The 21,807-nt window shown below is 41.9% G+C and overlaps 1 protein-coding gene across 6 annotated transcripts in view; it reads right to left on the bottom strand.

Annotated features, from left to right (window-relative positions):
- The window catches only part of cep83 (centrosomal protein 83), an 82,492-nt gene that overhangs the window by 4,179 nt on the left and 56,506 nt on the right, over positions 1–21,807 (bottom strand). For 5 of the 6 annotated variants that reach the window (XM_069908704.1, XM_069908702.1, XM_069908703.1 and 2 more), the window contains 5 exons: positions 20,997–21,072; positions 20,250–20,407; positions 18,259–18,388; positions 18,060–18,160; positions 1,537–1,723 (listed from right to left, as the gene is read on the bottom strand). In XM_069908704.1, the coding sequence (XP_069764805.1) occupies positions 1,537–1,723; positions 18,060–18,160; positions 18,259–18,388; positions 20,250–20,407; positions 20,997–21,072 (652 nt within the window). Of the gene's footprint in view, positions 1–1,536; positions 1,724–18,059; positions 18,161–18,258; positions 18,389–18,432; positions 18,452–20,249; positions 20,408–20,996; positions 21,073–21,807 lie in introns of those variants that run through there. The other variant, XM_069908707.1, reaches the window with a different exon arrangement.

A 21,807-nucleotide genomic window follows, 5' to 3' on the forward strand; every position in this document is an offset into this window, starting at 1 on the left:
AACAATATCGTCTGGGTGCAGTGGGACTAGGCAGAATAATAGTTTGGCACAAACTAGAAGGGCTGAAGGGCCTGTTTCTGTGCGATAGTGTTCTATGGTTCTATGTGTGGGAAATAGAGAGGATGCAGGTGAGACCTGAGTTAATGTCAGTAGAGGGGAAGCTAATCTTTCCAAAGAAAGAGGACATTTCAGATGTCCTGGAATGGAAGGCCTCATCCTGCCAGTAGATGCAGGGGAGATGGAGGAATTGAGATAAAGGAATAGAATTCTTTCAGGAGACTCGGTGGGAAGATGCGTAGTCAGGGTAACAGGTAAGATGTAAGGTAACTGTGGGAGTTTGTGGCTTTGTGAAAAGGTATCTACAGATTTTGTCTCCCAAAACGGAGACAGAGTTCAGGAAAGAGTTGCCAGAAATGGACCGAGTGTAATTGAAGTCAGGTTGAAGCTGACAGCAAAGTGGATAAAGTTGACGAGCTCATCATGAGGGCACAAGGCAGCACCAATGCAACGGAGGAAGAGTTGAGGAGACTTGCTATGCAAGCTTGCAACATGGATCACTCCAAATATCCAACGAAAAGGCAGGCATAACTGGGATCTATGCAAGCCCCAAATGTTGAGTGCCTTTTATTTCCAAAGAGGCTGCATGACCCACTGGGCTTCTCCAGCACTTTTGGGTACTGCACCGGACCAAAGCATCTACAGATTTTTTTCCTTTAATCCTATGTTTAAACTTCTATTACCTTTTGTGTAGAGGTTTTCTGTAACATCATTCAAGAAAGCTGGGTCTAATTCTTGAACCACGGTCCCTAGTGGCCAACATCCCAACCAGTGGAAACAATTTCTTCCCATCCTTCCTCTCAACAGCTTGGAAATTTTAATCTAGTCCCTAAACTACAAACTATTCAACTCTGCTTTCTGAAACATCTCCTAGAGATTTATTAAAGAACACTTACATTTCTCAAAGACTAACATTTAATTCCAAAATCCCAGTGCATCCTTCTTAAGCTATTCTTCTTAAACAATTGGGCCTCTAGATATACAAATATACAAGCATTCCAAATGTCCTTTTAAATAATCTCAGTAACAGTCCATGGTGATCCAACAATCTCCTTGCTTGGACTCTGATTCTCCATGGACCTTCAATATTCTTCTCATATTATATTAACCACAAAGAGTTAATTTCTATAATTTTGTTTTGATCCAAATTGGAAGATTTATTAAACAAAATTGCAAAAGAAAATGTTGGCAGATAGGTTGGCACAGTTGGTGTAGCGGTTAGCATGACGCCTTTACAGCGCCAGCGATCGGGAACGGATCTGAGCTCGAATCCTGCGCTGTCTGTAAGGAGTTTCTACTTTCTCCCTGTGTCTGTGTGGGTTTTCTCCGGTTTCCTCCCACCCTTCAAAAATGTACCGGAGTGTAGGTTAATGGGTGTAAATTGGGGGTCAAATTGGCCTATTACAAGTGCTGTATTTTTAAATTATTTAAATTTTTTTAAAAATGAAAGCATTATATGATTTCTGTAAGATTTGGTACCTGAATCCTTCCAAATGTAGTTTCATGGCTGTGCATCAAGGTAGGCGGTTGAAAAGTGATTGAATTCTCCAGACCAATAGATGAAAAGTTTGCCCCCAAAATAAGTCTTCGGAATTCATTGTGCCTCCGTTGTAAATCCTTCAATCTTTTCTGAAGTCTGTCATGATTTTCGCGGGGAACGTTTTGTCTGGAAAAATTAGTAATTGAAAAGTTGAACAAGACAAGTTCTACTGATTTACTTAATACCACCTTATTCTGGTAACTTGCTTCGGCTATATTGATTTCCAGCTTTCAGAAAGGCTAATCTATTTTGTACATTTTAATTTATTGAGCCTTCATTAATACATAACAAAATAAAAATAACATTTCAGTGGTCATTTATATCTTTTGAGGTGTGCAGGGGCCAAGTCCCGTATTGGAACAATAGAAGGTGCTGATTTTTGCCTGTTCTGCCAAATTGACCAGAATCATATCATGAACATGCCCCGAAATTACAGGTACAAAAATCACTATAAACTACATTAAATAAATTAGTGCAAAAAAGAAGAGAAAAAGTGAGGGTCTGTGGCTCATCGTCCATTCAGAAATCCGATGACGGAGGGGAAGAGGCTGTTTTTGTTTTTTGTACCATCTTTAGGCTCCTATATCTCTGTCCTGATGGGAGCAGTGAAAAGTGGGCACGACCTGGATGGTGAGACCCTTGATGATACAGGATGCTTTCTTGAGACACCACCTCTTGTCGATGTCCTTAACGCAGTGAAGACTAACATCCATGATGGCACTGGTGAAGTTCTCCACTCTCTGTAGCCTGTTCCTCTCCTGAGCATTGGCACCTCCATTCCAGTGATGCAACTAGACAGAATACTCTCCACAGTTCACCTGTAGAAACCTGCAAGTGTCTCAACTCCTCATGAAGTATAGTGCCTGGCAAGCCTTCATGATTGCATCAACATGATGGCCATGATAGATCCTTAGACATGTTGACACACAGGAATTTGAAGTTCTTTACTCTTTCCACTGCTGACACCTTGATGAGGACTGGATTGTGTTCTCCTGATTTTCCCTTCCCTAAGTCCACAATCAGTTCCTTGGTTTTGCTAACGTTGAACGCAAGGCTGCTGTTGTGACAACACTCAACGAGCTGATCCATCTCCCTCTCGTACTCTTCTTCATTGCAGTAAGTGATTCTGCCAATGACCATGGAGTCTGTAATTTCTGCAAATCTGTAGATGGCATTTGAATTGTGCCTGGCCACACAGTCATGGGTCTAGAGAGAGTAGAGCAGAGGGCTAAGCACACATCCTTGAAGTGCGCTTGTGTTGATTGTCAATGAAAAGATGTGTCCAATTTGCATTGACTGTGGTCTTTTGATGAGGATGTCAAAGGAGGTGCAGAGGCCCAGGTTTTGAAGCTCGCTGACCAGTACTGAGGGGAAAATGGGAGTTGAAAGTTGAGCTACAGTTGATGACGTACATGTTGCTGTTGTTTCGGTGATCTAGGGTTGAGTGGAGAGGCAGTGAGATTGCATCTGCTGTGGAGGGTTTGTGACAGTGGGCAAATTGTGGTGGGTCCAGGTCTTTACTGAGGTATGAGTTAATTCTGGACATGACTAACCTCTCAAAGCATTTCATCACCAGTGGATATGAGTGCTGCTGGGCCATAGTCATTGAGGCAGCTCACTCTGCTCTACTTGGGCACCTTTTGAAGCAGGTTCGGGAACCTCCAACTACAGGAATGAAGGATTGAAAATGTTGGCTCAGATTTTCAGCACCCTGCCAGATAAGACATCAGGGCCTGATGCCTTGCGAGGGTTCACCTCTTGAAGGATGTTCTGACACTGACCTCAGAGACAGATATCACAGGGTCACCAGCTTCTGCAGGGATTCTCATTGGTATTTGAAAAGGAGAATTTAAAAGCAACCATAAAGTTCATCAGGTAGTGAAGCATCGCAGCCATTTATGATGTTATATGCTTTGTCTTGTAGGATGTAATGGCCTGCAAACCCTGCCATAGTTGGTGAGTATCTGACTCTGTCTCTAGCTTTCCTCAGAATTACCTCTTTGCTGCTAAGATAGCCTTCTGCAGGTCGTAACTGGACTTCCTGCAGAGATCTGGATCACCAGTCTTAAATGCCATTCACCTCACCCTCAACAGGCTGCGAATCGTTTGATTCATCCACAGCTTTCGGTTGGGGTACTCCCGATAAGCGCATATGGGCACACATTCATCCCGATGAAGTCAGTAACAGTCGTGGTGGCACATTCATTCAAGTTTGAAGACTTGTATTTTACATCAACTTCACTTCCCCAACTTGTCCATACAATGCTAGACTCCAAAAATCTTCTCATCTTATCTTTGAGTTATACATATGGACTGGGCACTCAGGTACCTTGAGCAGAGAATTCTACACATCCATAAGCTAAAGGATAATTACATAGGTACGGAATTTCCCTTCTTCTTAGTCGTAAGTGACCAATCCTTTATCCTGAGGTTGTGATACCTCATTTTATGTCATCCAGCCAGTGCAGAAAGCATTGCTTTTGTCAAGTTCTCAGGAATTTTGCACGCTTCAAAAAAGAACAATTTGTATTATCAGCTTTTGAATTTGGGTTATCGTTCTTCTCCAGCTCTCCTCTAAGGACAGTGCTCTCATCACAGAATAAATCTATCTAACAAACCTTCATTGAAGACACTATGGGAACAATATATTCTTCCTTTAAATTGGGCAAAGTAATTACAGGCACCATCTCCATTTAGTTCATCATTTAGAGAATCAAAGAACTCTGCCAGATCCCAACCAGAGCAATTCATTCCACAGTGCCACAAATAATTTCCATTGAAATGCCCATACAATTCCCTTTTGAAAGTGTTGAGTGGTTTTGTTTCCACAATCTTTCCAAACCCAAGAGTTCTGGATATTACAACTCTGCCTAAAAATTTATTCCTTGCATTCTCTTTGCACCTTTGACCTACATTTTAAACTCTGCTTGTCTTGGTCCTTGAACTGTGTGCTAGTGGAAACAACTTCTCTCCATTTACCACATTTAAGCCAAGTCTTTTTTTGTTTTATTTTCAAGATGTGGGTGGTTATCGGTGGTGAGCCCTGTTATTCTCTTAAGAAAGTGGAAGTGAGCTGTGGTTTGAACTGCTGAAGTTCTTTTTTTTATAATTTTTAAAAATTTTTCAGACTGTGAACCATATCATCCAAAATATATACAAATGTTTCTCATTAAATATACACAGTGGCATTTTCTCCCTTTTTTTTCCTCCCTACCCCATCCAAAACCAATAAACATTTACAATATACAATACAATAAAACCATTAAACAATGTCATCACACAATTAAAAATAAACAAGAAAAATGTGTCATCTACTTTTACGCACTGGATCAAGTAATTTTGTCTTCTTATCATTTTAGGGGGTGGAGGTCCCTCTCTGTTATGTTCCATGTATGGTTCCCAAATTTGTTGAAATAATGTGACCATTTTCCAAGTTGACGTTATACATTTTTTTGCTACTGCTAAGACTATCATAATAAATCTTTTCTGCGCTTTATCCAATTTGAGGCCTAATTCCTTACTTCTTATATTACTTAGAAGAAAGATCTTTGGATTTTTTGGTATGTTATTTTTTGTGATTTTATTTAATATCTGATTTAGATCTTCCCAAAACATTTTCACTTTCTCACATGCCCAAATTGCATGTACTATTGTTCCCATTTCCTTCTTACAGCCAAAACATCTATCTGATAATGTTGGATCCCATTTTTTTAACTTTTGAGCCGTGGGTACCTGCGTAACCAATTATACTGTATCTGGCGTAACCTTGTGTTTATTATATTCTTCATAGTTCCAGAATGGGCAACTAAAGAGGCATCGTCTGCAAAGAGTAGTTCACGGACAAGTTGCACTTTGCGGACGAAGATTTATGGAGGGTTATGTCCACGTCTGCTGCAGGCTCGTTTGTGACTGACAAGTCCGATGCGGGACAGGCAGGCACGGTTGCAGCGGTTGCAAGGGAAAATTGGTTGGTTGGGGTTGGGGTTGGGTGTTGGGTTTTTCCTCCTTTGTCTTTTGTCAGTGAGGTGGGCTCTGTCTGCGGTCTTCTTCAAAGGAGGTTGCTGCCCGCCGAACTGTGAGGCGCCAAGATGCACGGTTGGAGGCGATATCAGCCCACTGGTGATGGTCAATGTGGCAGGCACCAAGAGATTTCTTTGGTGCATCTCTGTCTCGGTGGCCAGAGGAGAGCTCGCCATATAACACAATCTTGGGAAGGCGATGGTCCTCCATTCTGGAGACGTGACCTACCCAGCGCAGTTGGATCTTCAGCAGCGTGGATTCGATGCTTGCGGACTCTGCCAGCTCGAGTACTTCGATGTTGGTGATGAAGTCACTCCAATGAATGTTCAGGATGGAGCAGAGACAGCGCTGATGGAAGCGTTCTAGGAGCCGTAGGTGATGCCGATAAAGGACCCATGATTCAGAGCCGAACAGGAGCGTGGGTATGACAACGGCTCTGTACACGCTGATCTTTGTGTGTTTCTTCAGGTGGTTGTTTTTTCAGAGTCTTTTGTGTAGTCTTCCAAAGGCGCTATTTGCCTTGGCGAGTCCGTTGTCTATCTCGTTGTTGATCCTTGCATCAGATGAAATGGTGCAGCGAGGTAGGTAAACTGGTTGACCGTTTTGAGTTCTGTGTGCTCGATGGAGTTGTGGGGGGGCTGGTAGTCATGGTGGGGGGCTGGCTGATGGAGGACCTCAGTTTTCTTCAGGCTGACTTCCAGGCCAAACATTTCTGCTGGATCTATTATTTCCTCCTCTATTTTGATTGGTACATTTTTATTAATTAATATAGCTACACCTCTAGCTTTTGAATTATATGATGCTGCCGCTACATGCCCTATCCAGTCTCTCTTTAATTTATGTTCCACTTCAGTTAGATGCGTTTCCTGCACAAATGCTATATCTATTTTTGTCGTATATCTTAAAAATTTTATTAAAATGGATCTTGGTTTTTGATGTGTCTGTGGTTTCGGGGCTAGTGTTCTGTGTGCCCTTTCTATTTCCATTTCTTCCTGTCATTCTGGTCTTCCTAGGGCCCTGGGGATCCATTCTTTTATAAATTCCTTCATATCTGTGCCTTCTTCATCTTCCTTTAGGCCCACTATTTTTATGTTGTTTCGCCTACTATAATTTTCCAACATATCAATTTTCTGAGCTAACAACTCTTGTGTCTCTAACTTTTTTATCACTTTCTTCCAATTTTCCTCTTGTCGTTTACTTCCATTTCTACAGCCATTTCTCATTCTTCCACATTTTCTACTCTTTTCCCTATTTCTGTCATGACCAGCTCTAATCTTTGCATTTTATCTTCTGTTCTTCTCATTTTTATTTTAATTTCACTAAATTCTAATGACAACCATTCTTTTAATGCTCTCATTTGTTCTTGAAAAAAAGCTTTATCTATATTCTGTCCAACTGTTTTACCTTCTATCTCTCTGTGAAGATCTTGGTCTTCTTCCTCTTCTTCTGTGTCTGTACCTGTGTTTGTGTCTTCTTCTCTTCTTTGTATCTGTGTCTCTTCTGACTTTCCTGATGAGTTGCTTGACTCACTTTGTCAGAACTCTTCTTGCTTGGCCTCTTGCTATTGGTCCTCTTCTTCTGAGCTGCTCATCTGTTGAGCCTCCTGCTGCTGCTCTTCTTTCCTTTTACCCCGACTTTCCTTCTCACCTGGTACTTCACTCCCACTTTCCTCTTCTTCCAGCTGAGAGCCCTGGTGTCGGGCATCCTTCAGCTGGTCGCGCCGTGGTTGCCCGCTCCTCGGCTGAGCCCTCCTCCCATTAATGTTTTCCTTCTTCTTAGATTGCACACTTTTGTTTGGCTCAGAGAGCCATTTTTGCAGTCAAGCTGTCGGGGGTTCACGACTTCGCGGAGCCATCACCAACCTCGGAGATCGGGCGCTCTTCTCCACCATGGCTCCTTGTTTCTTCGTGCAGGTAAGGCCTTCTCCTTTCTTTTCTGGTGTCTTTTCTTTTTTTCCCATTGTTTTTACTTTTTCCTTCTTGGGTGCCATTTTCTTTATTTTCTCTACAACTTTATCTTTTATTTCTTATATTTTGTATTTATTGAACTTTTCTTAAATTTTTTTCTTCTTTACTGGAGAGGGCTATTACCCTACCGGCCACTACTCCATCACGTGACTCCTCCTTCAACTGCTGAAGTTCTTCTAGCAAGTAAATGCAATGCATTTTGTAAATGGAGCTAATGATCTTGTATGCCTCTCCCAAATTTCCTCCCTTTCCTTCCTCTAAGAATAACCTGACAGCTTTACCAGCTCAAGCTCAAATTTCTGTAGAACCTTCGCAAGCTTTTAGGTTAACAAGATTCAGAATTTTAATCCACAAAAAGTGGTATTTTGGTCCACAATAAGAATATAGGTGGACCAATTGCTAAATCTATAGAGGAGAGTAAAATTGGTGGATTTATAGAGTCCAAGTATACAGAGGGACATCGATCAACAAGAAGGTGTGCAGAGTGGTGACTTAACCAGATACAATGTTTAAAAAAAAAATTGGCCAGGAAAGGATTGGAGGAAATACAGTGACCTCCATTAAGTTTCAGACAAAGACACTTTTTCCTTTGTTTGCCCCTGTGCTCCAATTTTAAATTTGTAATTACACAATTCATAGGTAGTTAAAGTGCACACTCTTGTTCGGCTCCGAATCATGGGTCCTCTACCGGCATCACCTACGGCTCCTAGAACGCTTCCACCAGCGTTGTCTCCGCTCCATCCTCAACATCCATTGGAGCGCTTTCATCCCTAACGTCGAAGTACTCGAGATGGCAGAGGTCGACAGCATCGAGTCCACGCTGCTGAAGATCCAGCTGCGCTGGATGGGTCACATCTCCAGAATGGAGGACCATCGCCTTCCCAAGATCGTGTTATATGGCGAGCTCTCCACTGGCCACCGTGACAGAGGTGCACCAAAGAAAAGGTACAAGGACTGCCTAAAGAAATCTCTTGGTGCCTGCCACATTGACCACCGCCAGTGGGCTGATATCGCCTCAAACCGTGCATCTTGGCGCCTCACAGTTCGGCAGGCAGCAACCTCCTTTGAAGAAGACCGCAGAGCCCACCTCACTGACAAAAGGCAAAGGAGGAAAAACCCAACACCCAACCCCAACCAACCAATTTTCCCCTGCAGCCGCTGCAACCGTGTCTGCCTGTCCCGCATCGGACTTGTCAGCCACAAACGAGCCTGCAGCTGACGTGGACTTTTACCCCCTCCATAAATCTTCGTCCGCGAAGCCAAGCCAAAGAAAGAAGAAAGTGCACATTCCAGATTTTCCTTAAGGTCATTTGTATGCATTTTGGTTTGACCATGTAGAAATTACAGCACTTTTTATACATGGTTCCTCATTTCAGGGCACTATAATGTTTGGGACCTTTGATGTCCCAAGTGTTTGTAAATACTCAGCTATCTTAATTTGCTTCATTGATGCAGGTATAAGAAGTCTAGTCTTGCTCCTAAGCCTTTGATCACCTTTGGAGTCTGGAGTTGCCATTTTTCCTTTTTTTTTTGAATATTTTATTTAAGAATTTTAAAACCACATCCATGTGTACATATTCAATAAAGCTACGAGAAAAAAATTTACACATGATATAATATATATGTAAAACCCATCCCTCCTGCCCTCCCCCCTACCCTCCCACTTAGAATATATCAAAGAAAGGAAAAAAAAGCAAAAAGGTAAAAAGAAAGAGTAGGGAAATGTCAAAAAGAAATACAAGTATACAATCCTTTTCTTGGAACCCTTGGGGGACAGTGAGTTCTGAATTTCCGGATTTCGGAAAGCCAGATTTAAGCCCACCTGAATTATGCTGCCATATCCACCCCTACCCCCTTCCAGTCGCACTGCCATCTCCCCACCTTGCCCGTCTGACTGGCGCTGATGGTCTCCCCCCTTCGCCCGCCCAACTCGCACTGCCGGTTTCTCCCCCTCGCCTGCCTGACTCGTGCTGCTGTCTTTCTCTCTCCCCACTTGCCGGTTTTTGGACCTTTCCGGATTTTAGATGTCCGGATAAAGGATTGTGCACCTGTACAAGTCTCAATACTTAATACTAATAATAATGGAACTGTGGGGGGCGGGGGTGTTACCAACAGGATGGGCTTTCAGAGAGTCCATCAAATTTATTGTAAGTATGGGCTCCATATTTTCTAAAAAAATTGATACTTATTATGTAAATTATGTTATTTTCTCAAGTGGAATACAAGTACGCAATTCAGCTTGCCATCTTTCCATCCCTAAATCTGTATCTGATTCCCAAGTCATGGCTATGTACTTCCTAGAAACAGCTAAAGCATGTCGTAAAAAATCAACTTGATACATGATTATCCTTAATTTAGGTCTAACCATTTTAATATTACCCAACAAAAATAACATCTGGTCCTGTGGGAGTTTAACTCCTAATATTTTCTCCAAAAAAATTCCTACCTCTAACCAAAAAAGTTTTACCCTCGGACACTTCCAAGTAGACTGCAAAAACAAACCGACTTTCTGTCCACATCAAAAACATCAATCTGATCATATTGGATTCAATTTGTTTAATTTTTGAGGAGTTAAGTATAATTGATGTAAAAAATTATATTGAACCAATCTATGCCCAACATTAATAATTTTCATATTTTCTTTACATAATTGCATCCAATCATTTTCATCTATTTAAATCAACCTTCCATCTTAATCTTGATTTAAGAATTCCTAACTTAGGTGCTTCTTTTTGAAGTATTTTATACATCTCCGAAATGAACTTATTCAAACTGCCCTTACATATCAATAATTCTAATTCATTCTGTCTAAGTAATATCAAATTAGGACCTAACTTATCAACCAAGAAAGCCTGATAATAACACAAAAAGGTATTATTTGGGACATTACATTTTTCCTTCATTGGTTGAAAAGTAATAAATTTATCAGCTGTAAAGAGTCTTCTATTTTCCTAATCCCCATTTGACTTCAAATCCTCAAAAAATGATTTTCCATAGTAAAAGGACAAAGTCTATTTTGATATAAAGGCATTTTTTGAGAAATCAAACCTTTTCCACCTATTTCATAATCTATTTTATTCCATAATTCAATCAAATATTTCAAAACATGCATATCTCTAGTTCCTATTAACAACTTTGAATTCCATTTGTAAATAAAGTAGTTGCCATTTTTCAACTCGAGGACCAGGATTTGTACCAATGAAAGTCAAAGAAGTCGTTATGAGGCTGGAAAACAAGAATAAAACAGCAAGAGATATCAATGACTCAAAAGACTGAAGTTGAGTAAAACTGATAGGCTTTTATTACCAAGAGAATGAAGGCACAGCCCTGCTGGTCAACTGTCCCAAACAGAGAAGGGGTTGAGGGACAGTCACCTTTATTCATTAGCCTGTGGGAAGGGCCACAGATACAGTCAGCCAATGGGTGTGCCCAGGGAGATAAATACATATATACATACAGTAGTTTTTCCACATTCACATTTTGTTTTTAAAAAGAGTCTGTTGGGGGTTGGTGAATGGAAAACATGAATACTCATCAATTACATTGAGGAAGAACACAATGCAGTCCCAGGAGGGGAAGGGTCCTTTGAAATCGACACTCAGGTGTTCAAAGGGGCAGGTGACTTTATCAACTGCACTTTGTCTGGCCAGTAGATATGTGGTTTGCACTCTGCGCAGACCTCGCAGTTTTGGTCAATGACCTAATCTCTTTGACAAAGTGGAAGAACCTGGCAACTCCGGGGTGGCAGAAATCATTGTGAAGGGCTTATAAGCGGCTGACTTGTGCACTGGCAAAGGTTCCATGGGATAGGGCATCTAGAGGCTCATTGAGTTTTCTGGACTGGTATGAAATACCGTAGTTGTAGGAGGGAAATTCAATATTCTACCTCAAAATATTGTCATTCTTGATTTTACCTCGCTGCTGGTTATTGAACATGAACACAACTGTACATTGGTCGGTTAGCAAGGAAAATAATTTCCCAGCCAGGTTGTGCCTTCAGTGATGCACTGCCTTGACAATGGCTTAGGCCTTCTTCTCAACAGCGGACTTCTGAATTTCGGGGGCTTGGAAGGTGTGGGATGGGTCTGCTCCGCCTGGTTAAGTGTGGCCGCCAGGGGGAAACCTGATACATCACTCTCCACCTGGAACGGGATTCATCGACAGCGCGCATCGTGGCTTCGGTGACTTCTGCCTTGATGCACAAGCCTCTGATGCCAGGGGAAAAGAGGTGAATTTAATGAGGGGGTGGGCCTTGTCCACATAGTTGGGGACCCACTGGCCGTAGTATGGCATTGTCGAGGTACGGAAGTGTGGCCTGTAGCTGGTACTGATCTACCGTGTGGTCCGTTTCCCACTGGAAGACCAAGACCCCATTGGTGACACCAAAGGGGACTCTCAGGAAGTGGTAGAGGCGGCTAACCGTTTCAAACCCAGGATATTGGTGATGCTCTGGGCGTATGGGGAACTAATAGTGTGCTGGTTTTAGGTCAATGGTAGAGAGGACCTGGTATTGTGCAATTTAATTCACCATATCGGATATATGGGGAAGGGGATATGTATCCAGTTGTGTGTACCTGTTAATGGTCTGGCTGTAATCAATGACCATTCTGCTTTTCTCCCCATTCCTCACTACCACCATGTGCTCTCCAAGGGCTGGTGCTAGCCTCAATGATCCCCTTATTGTGGAGTCGCTGTACTTCTGCCCTGATAAAGGCCCTGTCCTCGGCACTGAACTGCCTACTTTTGGTGGCGATGGGTTAGTCGGGGGTGATGCTAGCGAACAACAATTGAGGTCATGCGGACTCTCATAGATTGTTGACTATGTGTGATGGGGGAGGGGGTTGAAGGGTTGATGGAGCACAGTGGGTGATTTAAAAACTGCTGGTTATAGACCACGAGGAGCAGATGAAGTCCATCGAACTCCATTGTCATGCTTTTAAGGCAACATTGAAAGTCCAGCTCCAATAACATGGCAGCACAGAGCTGTGACATCACCAGAAGTTTAAAGTTTTTATAGTCTGTGCCCCATACAGTTAGAGTCACTACACAGTAGCCACGGATATCCGCCGTATGTGACCTTGAGGCCAAGGAGACCTTTTGGCTTACTGACCTTACAACGATGGAGTAGTGCTGCACTGTGACAGGGTGAATGAAGCTCTCCATGCTCCCACTATCGAACAGGCAACTTGTCTCATGGATGTCCATCATCGATCTGGTGAGTTGATAGGGACTGCCCTGGTCGAGTGTAATGGAAGCCAGTGTCAACTTGCTGCTTGTTGCTGTGTTGGAGAGTTCAAGTGTTGAGTCAGAAGATGGCGGCATCCACAATTGCGGCCCCCATGACTCGCATGTGGTGCTGATGTTGAAGATGGTGGCCTCCATGACTTGCACTTGGCGCCACAAGTTCTCCGGGATGATGATGCCCAAGGTGGTGGCCCCCATGACCTGCGGGGTTGCTAGGGATAGGTGGTTTTGATTTGCATACCTGTGTATAGTGTCCCTTCTTCCTGTAGCTAGCGCAGACCACGTCTTTCACTGGGCAGTATTTCCTCGGGTGCTTGCCCTATCCATAGAAGTAGCACATCAGGTGCTCACGGAGTACCGCAGCTATTGTCGGGTTGCTGGCGGGTGGTAGCAGTGTTAGGCACGATGTATGGCTGCCATGGTCTATTTCCAGCAGAACATGACGGCGGTATGTCCCAAGTTAGCGGCACCCTGGGCAACCACGAGGTGGCAGCATTGTCGGTAGAGTAGGCCTCCATGTTCTGAAGTGCCACCTCCAGTGTGCGTGCTATTTCAACTGCCCTCCGCAGACTGAGTTCACCTCGCTCTAGTAGTCTCTGGTGGATGTAGTTTGACCTGATGCCTGCGCCATAGACATCTTTAATCAAGTCCTTCGAATAGAAACATAGAAACATAGAAGATAGGAGCAGGAGTAGGTCATTCGACCTTTCGAGCCTGCTCCGCCATTCAACGAGTTCATGGCTGATCTTAAAGTTCAATACCCCGTCCCCGCCTTCTCTCCATAACCTTTAATACCCTTATACTGAAGAAATAGACCTAATTCCCTCTTAAATATATTTAATGAACCTGCCTCTACTGCCCTCTGTGGCAATGAATTCCACAGATTCACCACCCTCTGGGTAAAGAAATTCCTCCTCATCTCGGTCCTAAATAGTTTGCCTATTATCCTCAAACCATGGCCCCGGGTTCTGGATTTTTCCATCATTGGAAACATCCCATCTGCATCCATTCTGTCCAATCCTGCCAGAATTTTATATGTCTCTATGAGATCCCCTCTCAATCTTCTAAACTCCAGCGAGTACAATCCCAATTTGCGCAATCTTTCCACATAAGTCATTCCTGCCGTTCCAGGTATCAGCCTGGTGAATCGCCTCTGCACTCCCTCCATTGCAAGAACATCCTTCCTTAGATAAGGTGAACAAAACTGCACACAATACTCCAGGTGTGGTCTCACCAAGGCCCTGTACAGCGTCAGTAAGGTATCCTTGTTCCTGTACTCAAACCCTCTTGATATGAAGGCCAACATACCATTTGCCTTTTTAACCGCCTGCTGTACCTGCATGCTTGCCTTCAGAGACTGATGTACAAGTACCCCTAGGTCTCTCTGCACTTCCTCATCTCTTAATCTATTGCCATTCAAATAGTAATCTGCCCTCCGGTTTGTATTACCAAAGTGGATAACCTCACATTTATCCACATTGTAGTGCATTTGCCATGTATCTGCCCAGTCCCTCAATTTATCCAAATCACACTGGAGCTTCCTGACCCCCTCTTCCGTGCACACAACCCCTCCTAGCTTAGTGTCATCTGCAAATTTGGAGATATTACATCCAATCCCCTCATCCAGATCATTAATGTAAATTGTGAACAGCTGGGGTCCCAGTACAGATCCCTGTGGTACCCCTCTGGTCACCGCCTGCCACTCAGAAAACGAGCCATTTATCCCAACTCTCTGTCTTCTACCTGCCAGCCAGTTCTCAATCCACATCAATACTTTGCCCCCAATCCCATGAGCCTTGATTTTGGAAGCCAGTCGTTTATGCGGGACCTTATCGAAGGCCTTTTGGAAGTCCAGGTACACCACATCCACTGGCTCTCCCCCATCTATTTTACCTGTCACCATCTCAAAGAATTCCAATAGATTTGTCAAGCACGATTTACCTTTTGTAAATCCATGTTGACTCCGTCCGATCCCTTCTCTGCTAGTCATATGCTCCGCTATTACATCCTTAATAATGGATTCCATCATTTTGCCCACTACTGATGTAAGGCTCACAGGCTGATAATTCCCCGCTTTTTCTCTACCCCCCTTTTTAAACAGTGGGGTAACATTAGCTACCCTCCAATCCATGGGTACTGATCCTGAGTGTATCGAGTTCTGGAAAATAATTCTTAAAGCATCTGCTATCTGAATGGCCACTTCCTTGAGTACCCTAGGATGTAGATTATCAGGCCCTTGAGATTTATCTGCCTTCAATCCCATCAATTTCCCCAAGACCATGTCCTTAGAGATACTGATTTCTTTCAGTTCCTCCCTTGCATTAGTCTCTATGTTTCCCAACATCCTTGGGAGGTTATTTGTATCCTCTCTTGTAAAAACAGAACTAAAGTAAGAATTTAATTGGTCTGCCATTTCCTTATTCCCCATTATATATTCCCCTGATTCCGTCTGCAAAGGACATACTCTGGATTTCACAAATCTTTTCCTCTTGACATATTTATAAAAGCTTTTGCAGTCGGTTTTTATATTTGCCGCAAGCTTACTTTCGTAATTTATTTTTGCTCTCTTGATTAATTCCTTTGTCCTCCTTTGTTGCATCTTGAACTGCTCCCAGTCTTCGGTTGCGATACTTTTTTTGGCCAATTGATATGCTCTCTTTTTGGACCCAATGCTGTCTCTAATTTCCCTTTTTATCCACGGTTGAGTCACCTTTTTTGGTTTATTTTTTTGCCAAACTGGTATAAACGATTTTTGCAATTTCTCCATTAGATCTGTGAATGCTTTCCATTGTCTATCCACAGTCAACTCCCCCATAAACACCACCCAATCAATCTTACTCAACTCCCGACTCATACCATTATAATTCCCTTTATTTAAATTCAGGACCTTAGTCTTGGTTTTAATTTCATCACTCTCCATGTCGAGTGAGAATTCGATCATATTGTGATCGCTCCTACCCAAAGGGCCTCGCACAACAAGATTGCTGATTAGCCCCTTATCATTGCATAATACCCAATCTAAAATGGCAATCACTGAGCTCACCAATACACTCTTTTTTTTCTTAATGATGTTCCAAACTGCTAATTTTGGTTATCCTAATTATGAATCTCAAGGCCTTGCCTTCACAGGCCCATCCAAGGTTCTGCAGGGCCTGGAGATACTCAGTGTTCGACTTCCCAGGTTGCAACTTTCTGGTCACTAGGAGGTGTCTGGCGTAGAGCTCGTTGACCTTCCTCAGGTGGTAGCCCTTCAACGACACGGCATCCCTGATCATTGAGTACACCAGGAGCCTGACTCGGGAGTGCAGTACCTATGATTTGTCATTCTCCAACTGAATGCCAGCTGATGATGCCTGCAGGAACGCTTTGAAACAGTGCGGCGAGTTCAAACTTAGTAGATGCCTCAGGCAATTGAGGATTGATCTCCAGTTTCTATGGCTTCAGAATCTGCTCCATTGCTAAGACTATTGCGAATAAAATTAATGCACCATCAATGGCTCAAAAGACTGAAGTTGAGCAAAACTGATAGGCTTTTATAACCAAGAGAATGACCATCCCTGCTGGTCAACTGTCCCGAACTAAGATGGAGGCTGAGGGGCAGTCATCTTTATTCAGGAGCCTGTGGGAGGAGCCACAGGTACAATCAGCTAATAGGTGTGTCCAGACAGATAAATATATACATAATTAGGATAACCAAAATTAGCAGTTTGGAACATCATTAAGGAAAAAAAGAGTGTACTGGTGAGCTCAGTGATTGCAAAGGGACATCATGAACAGAAATATAGAAGAAATACAGAGACTATACTGTAAGATGCAAACCACGAGTAAGCTACAGAAAGGATGGCCATATTACAGTTTGCCAAGAAGTATTTAAATAGCCTGCAGAATTATGGAAAATGGACAGATGAGACCAAGATGAACCTGTATCAGAGTGATGGCCGGAGCAAAGTGTGGAGGCGCAAAGGAACTGCATAAGAACCAAAGCATTCCATCTTTGCCATTGTTTGCATTTTGAAGGGTAGCCTCTGTATTTCTGTTCAGAAAGTCTTCTGCAGACGGTAGTCATTGACACGTCCACACCTACCCCCTGAAGAGTGTTTCTGATCTGCTGGGCAGGCATTTGGCGATTTTTCTTCATTATGATGAGAATTCTTCTGTCATCAGCCATGGAGGACTTCCTTTGTCTACCAGTCCCTTTGCGATTACAGAGCTCACCAGTACACTCTTCTTAATAATGTTTTAAACTGTTGATTTTAGTCATCCTAAGGTTTTGTTGATGCCTCTTCCTGTTTTACTCTTCTTTTTCAGTCTCATAACGACTTCTTTGACTTTCAATGGCACAAATCCTGGTCCTCGAGTTGAAAAATGGCAACTACAGACTCCAAAGGTGATCAAAAGCTTCGAAGCAAGTTGACCTCTCTTACACCTGCACCAATGAAGCAATTAAACATACCTGAGTACTCACATACACCTGTGAAGCCAAACATTAGGGTGCCCTGAAATGAAGGAACTCTGTATAAAAAATGCTGTAATTTCCACATGGTCAAACCAAAATGTGCACAAATAATCTTGAATAAAATTTGAATTGTGCACTTTAAGCACATAGAATTATTGGATTGCAAATTTAAAACTGTGGAGCACAGGGAAAGATAGAGGAAAAAAGTAACTTTGTCCCAAACATTATGGAGGGCACTGGATGGGCCTAATGCAGGCAAATAGGATTAGCATCGATAGTCAGCTTGGATGAGGCATGCTGAAAGGGTCTATTACATTCCTCTATGATTCTATGATGTTACAAAAGCTTAAGAGATCATCTAATAGGGGTATTTAAAACATTAAAGGATTCTTTAAGGTAGATACAACAAAACCAATTCCACTGGTGAGCAAATTAAGAAGTAGGGGAAATAATAATCAGAAAGGAAATTGGGAAGCACTTCTCACAATTGGTTAATGAGTTTTGGATTTCTTCCCCTCCCACTATGCCAGAAGCCATTGGGAGCAGTAAGGTTTTAAAGAATTTTTAATGCTGGAAAAATTTAATCAAGAGGTTAGTCAACAAGATTCTTTTCTGGGTAAGGATATCAGGGCACTCTGGAGCTAAGGTGTACAAGTAGATTGAGGTACACATCCAAGTTACACTGCGGAGCAGGCTTTGCATGGTGAATGTGCTGCCCCCATTCCTGTATCTCATTGTGGAAGGTAAATGACAGAAATAATAGAAACCCACTCACTTGTATGTGTGCTTCTCAATTTCTAGTTCTTCCTTTTTTGCCTCTAACAATTGTACCTTTTCCTGTAATCTTTTCTGCTTACTTTCATTCAATGTTTTCCTCTGTCAAAACAGAAACAAAAAAAGGACATAATTTCTATATGGTGAGGTTAGATTTCTAATAAACTAGATTTTCAGTCAATTAAAATAAAGGGCAAGACCTTCTTCTGAGCTAAGGCTGCACGCTGCAGTCGCTCTTTGGCCTGGCAGTACTTCTCTTCCATTTCTGTGTTACGACTCTGCAGCTTATGCTTCTCTTCCAACCATTCCATGCGCCTGTCTTCCACAAGTCTGCGCAAAATACAAGGCAGATGACCTGTGGTCCTTTCAAAATTAATCTTCAGAGAAGATCAACTGGACGAAGAAATTGCTCTATTACTACTGAATTGGGAGTAGAAAATAAGTTGAACTTTGAGAATTAGAAAAAGTAGATTATATGATCAGAAAATAACATTCTCCTCAATTTTGATTGCAATAATATTCCAAAGAATTAGAAGATTTACAGTAATTAAAATGCCATGCAGTAATTCTAATTCAGTTAAATGCTAGGAATAATAATGAAACTAAGTGAATGATAACACTGCAATAACCATCTCTTTGGGTTTTTTTTGAGGGGGCTGTTGTCCATCCTGGTCTGGATGAACAACTGTCCAGGGTTCTGAAGGAGTTGAAAGATCGTGTTAGTAGTGGTCTTTCATGCTTAGCCGGACTTCAGTGATAGGTGAAATTCTAGAGCCCATTCTTAAGTACAAAAAAGCACAAAATAGGCTGAAGTCAGCAGAGTCAGGGGAGATCTTGCTTGACAAATCTGTCGGAATTCTTTGAGGAAATAACGAGCAAGACAAAGGAAAGTCAGTGGATTACCACACATATAGCTACTAAATAAGATAGGAGCCCAGGGTATTATGGGAAAGATACTCGCACGGATAGAAGATTGGCTGACTGGCAAAAGGCAAAAATGGAAACAATAGGGACCTTTTCTGGCTGGATGCCAGAGACTTGTAGCATTTCGCAGTGGACTACATTGGCCTTGCTATTTTTGCTGTTGTATGCAAGTAATTGAAGTGGTGGAATTGTTTTCTTTGTGGCCAAGTTTGCAAATGATACAAAGACAAGTGAAAGGCCAGGTCGTGTTGAGGAAGCAGGACGTCTGCAGAGGGATCTGGACAGAATGACAAAATGGGCAAAGAAATGCAGATGGAATACAGGGTAGGGAAGTATATGGTCATGCATTTGCTTGGAAGGATAAAGAAGTAGACTATTTTCTAAATGGGGAGAAAATTCATAAAGCAGAGGTCCAAAAGTACTTGGGAATCGTAGAACAGGATTCCTTAAAGGTCAACTTGCAGGTTGAGTTGGCAATAAGAAAGGCAAATGTAATGTTAACAATCATTTCAAGAGGACTAAAATATAAAAGTAAATGCTAAGGGTTTATGAGGGTTGCATCTGACTACATTTGAAATATTGCGAGCAGTTTTGGGCTCCATATCTAAGGAAGGATGTGCTGGAGTTGAAGAGAATCCAGACGAAATTTATGAGAATGATCAGAAAGTTAATGTATGAGGAGCATTTGATGGCTCAGGGTCTTTACTTGCTAAGAGTTGAGAAGGATGGAGGGGGGGTCCTCATTTTGAACATTTCATAGAAAGATTGTCAGAGTGGACATTGAGAAGTTTCCAGTAGTGGGAGCCGTCCACAGGCCACATCATCAGAATAAAAGGTCTTTAGAATGTGATGAGGAGAAATTTATTAAGCCGAGGGAAGTGAATCTGTGGAATTTGTTGCCAATCGTCTGTGGAAACTGTCATTGGGTTCATTTAGAGGTTGATAGATTCTTGATCAGTAAGGGCGCCAAAGGTTACAGAGAGAAGGCAGGAAAATGGGGTCGAAAGGAAGAATATATCAGTCACAGTTCGCATAGCAAGGCAGACTCAATAGGCCAAATGGCCTAAATCTGCTTCTCCCTCTTATGGTCAGGGTGAGTTCCCTATTTAGAGCATTTTCTGTTTTCAGGTCCAGCTGGTGTTTGTGCCATAAACTGACGTTACCCAGATGTCTTTATTTCCACATTTACCACCAAAAAATAGACAAATTATCAAATCGTGTTAAAATTGCTGCTTCTAAAATTATTAGAAGAGAACTATGTGCTTACTTTTCAGCTTCCTGCTGTCCCCGCTCTGCTTGGCTTCTTCCATTTCGAACTTCCTCCTTTAGGCGATCAAGCATTTCTCGTAGCTTTTTATTGTTCTCCAGTAAATCATTTTCAGATTGTGAAACAGTGGTAACCTGGATCTGTAGTTCACTAATTTGCTTCAGTTGGGTGAATGGGTGGAAAGGCCAAACGAAAGGCATGGAAGAGGAAAATAAAAGTTCATATCTCAATGAAAATAAAATTTGACTTTATAGTTTTTTTTGCCAGGTGGAGTTTAATAACTCAATTTTTCTTTAAACTTGTGGGATTTTCTAAACCAAAATATAAGCAACAGAAACAATTCTCAGCACAAAGTTCACAAAAAAAGGTTTAAATTCTCCAAAAAAATATTTATTCTTGCAACTGAAAAGTAGATGTTCAATATGCAGTAGATGTGCAGTTTGCTGGGGTATCGGGCATTGCACAGAAGTGTTGGAGAAACTCAGCAGGTTACACAGCATCGACAGGAAGTAAAAAGCAATCAATGTTTTGGGCCTGAGCCCTTCGTCAGGAACGTCAGTGTGCTAACTGATCAATAATTTCTTAAGAGGAAGAAAATGTTATTTTACAGGAATTTTCAGAGAAACAGAGTTTAGAGAATATCCATTGTATTCTTGAAAAAGGTATAGCAGATGCATCAGTCTGACACGCTGTTGAAGGTGTTCTGATTATGAGAGAATATTTTCAGAGAGTGATTTAATAAGGTACCTGTCTTAGTTCATCGCTGTCATTCTTTTCTTTCTCAAGTTCTTCTATCCGGTGTATATACTGTTGAAGTTTTGACCTGGAGCATGAAGTAATAAGCAAACAGGCACCAAAATTTACATTTGCTAACTTTATCTATGAAAGCCCAGAAAACAAAGAGCACTGGGTGACATTATTGTTTACCGCTCTCTATTTCTATTTGTCCAGAATCTTTTACCTGTCAACTTTTCATCTTATTCTACCATTCTTAAATTTGCTTTAAAACACTTAAGGCAATCTACTCTCAAGGCAATCCAGTACCATATCAAACTCCTGACTGAGAAAACCACTTTCCTCTGTTTCTGCAATGGATTTCTTCTCACCTCCAGAGTTCAGCCTCCATGTATTATGCTTTTTTTCAGTCCCTTTATACAAATGTGCCAATTATTTGACTGTGATTTCTCATATAAACTCCCTATTACCATCATACCAATTACTGATATGGCCATCTCAATCATTCCTTTGTATTCCTCTCAACTCATATTCCCTTTCCCACACAATTCCCAAGCATGGTTTTCTTTCTATGACTGTAATTGGAAAAAGTTTTGACAGAAGTTATTTACAACCGCACTTACAAATTCCCAACTCTTAAAGTTGCCAAGGGGTCTTATTCTTGGATTGAACTACATTTTTATACTGAACCAAAAGAAGTGTTTAATATGGGAAAGATTAACTATTATTCAGCCTGGAACCCCCCACCCCTCCCCCCCAAAAAACACAACCTTTAAGTTGTTATAAAATTGACAACTGTGAGCTCAGTAGAAAACAAAAGTTA

This window comes from Narcine bancroftii, chromosome 13 (genome assembly GCF_036971445.1).
Source record: "Narcine bancroftii isolate sNarBan1 chromosome 13, sNarBan1.hap1, whole genome shotgun sequence".
Taxonomy (NCBI): Eukaryota; Metazoa; Chordata; class Chondrichthyes; order Torpediniformes; family Narcinidae; genus Narcine; species Narcine bancroftii.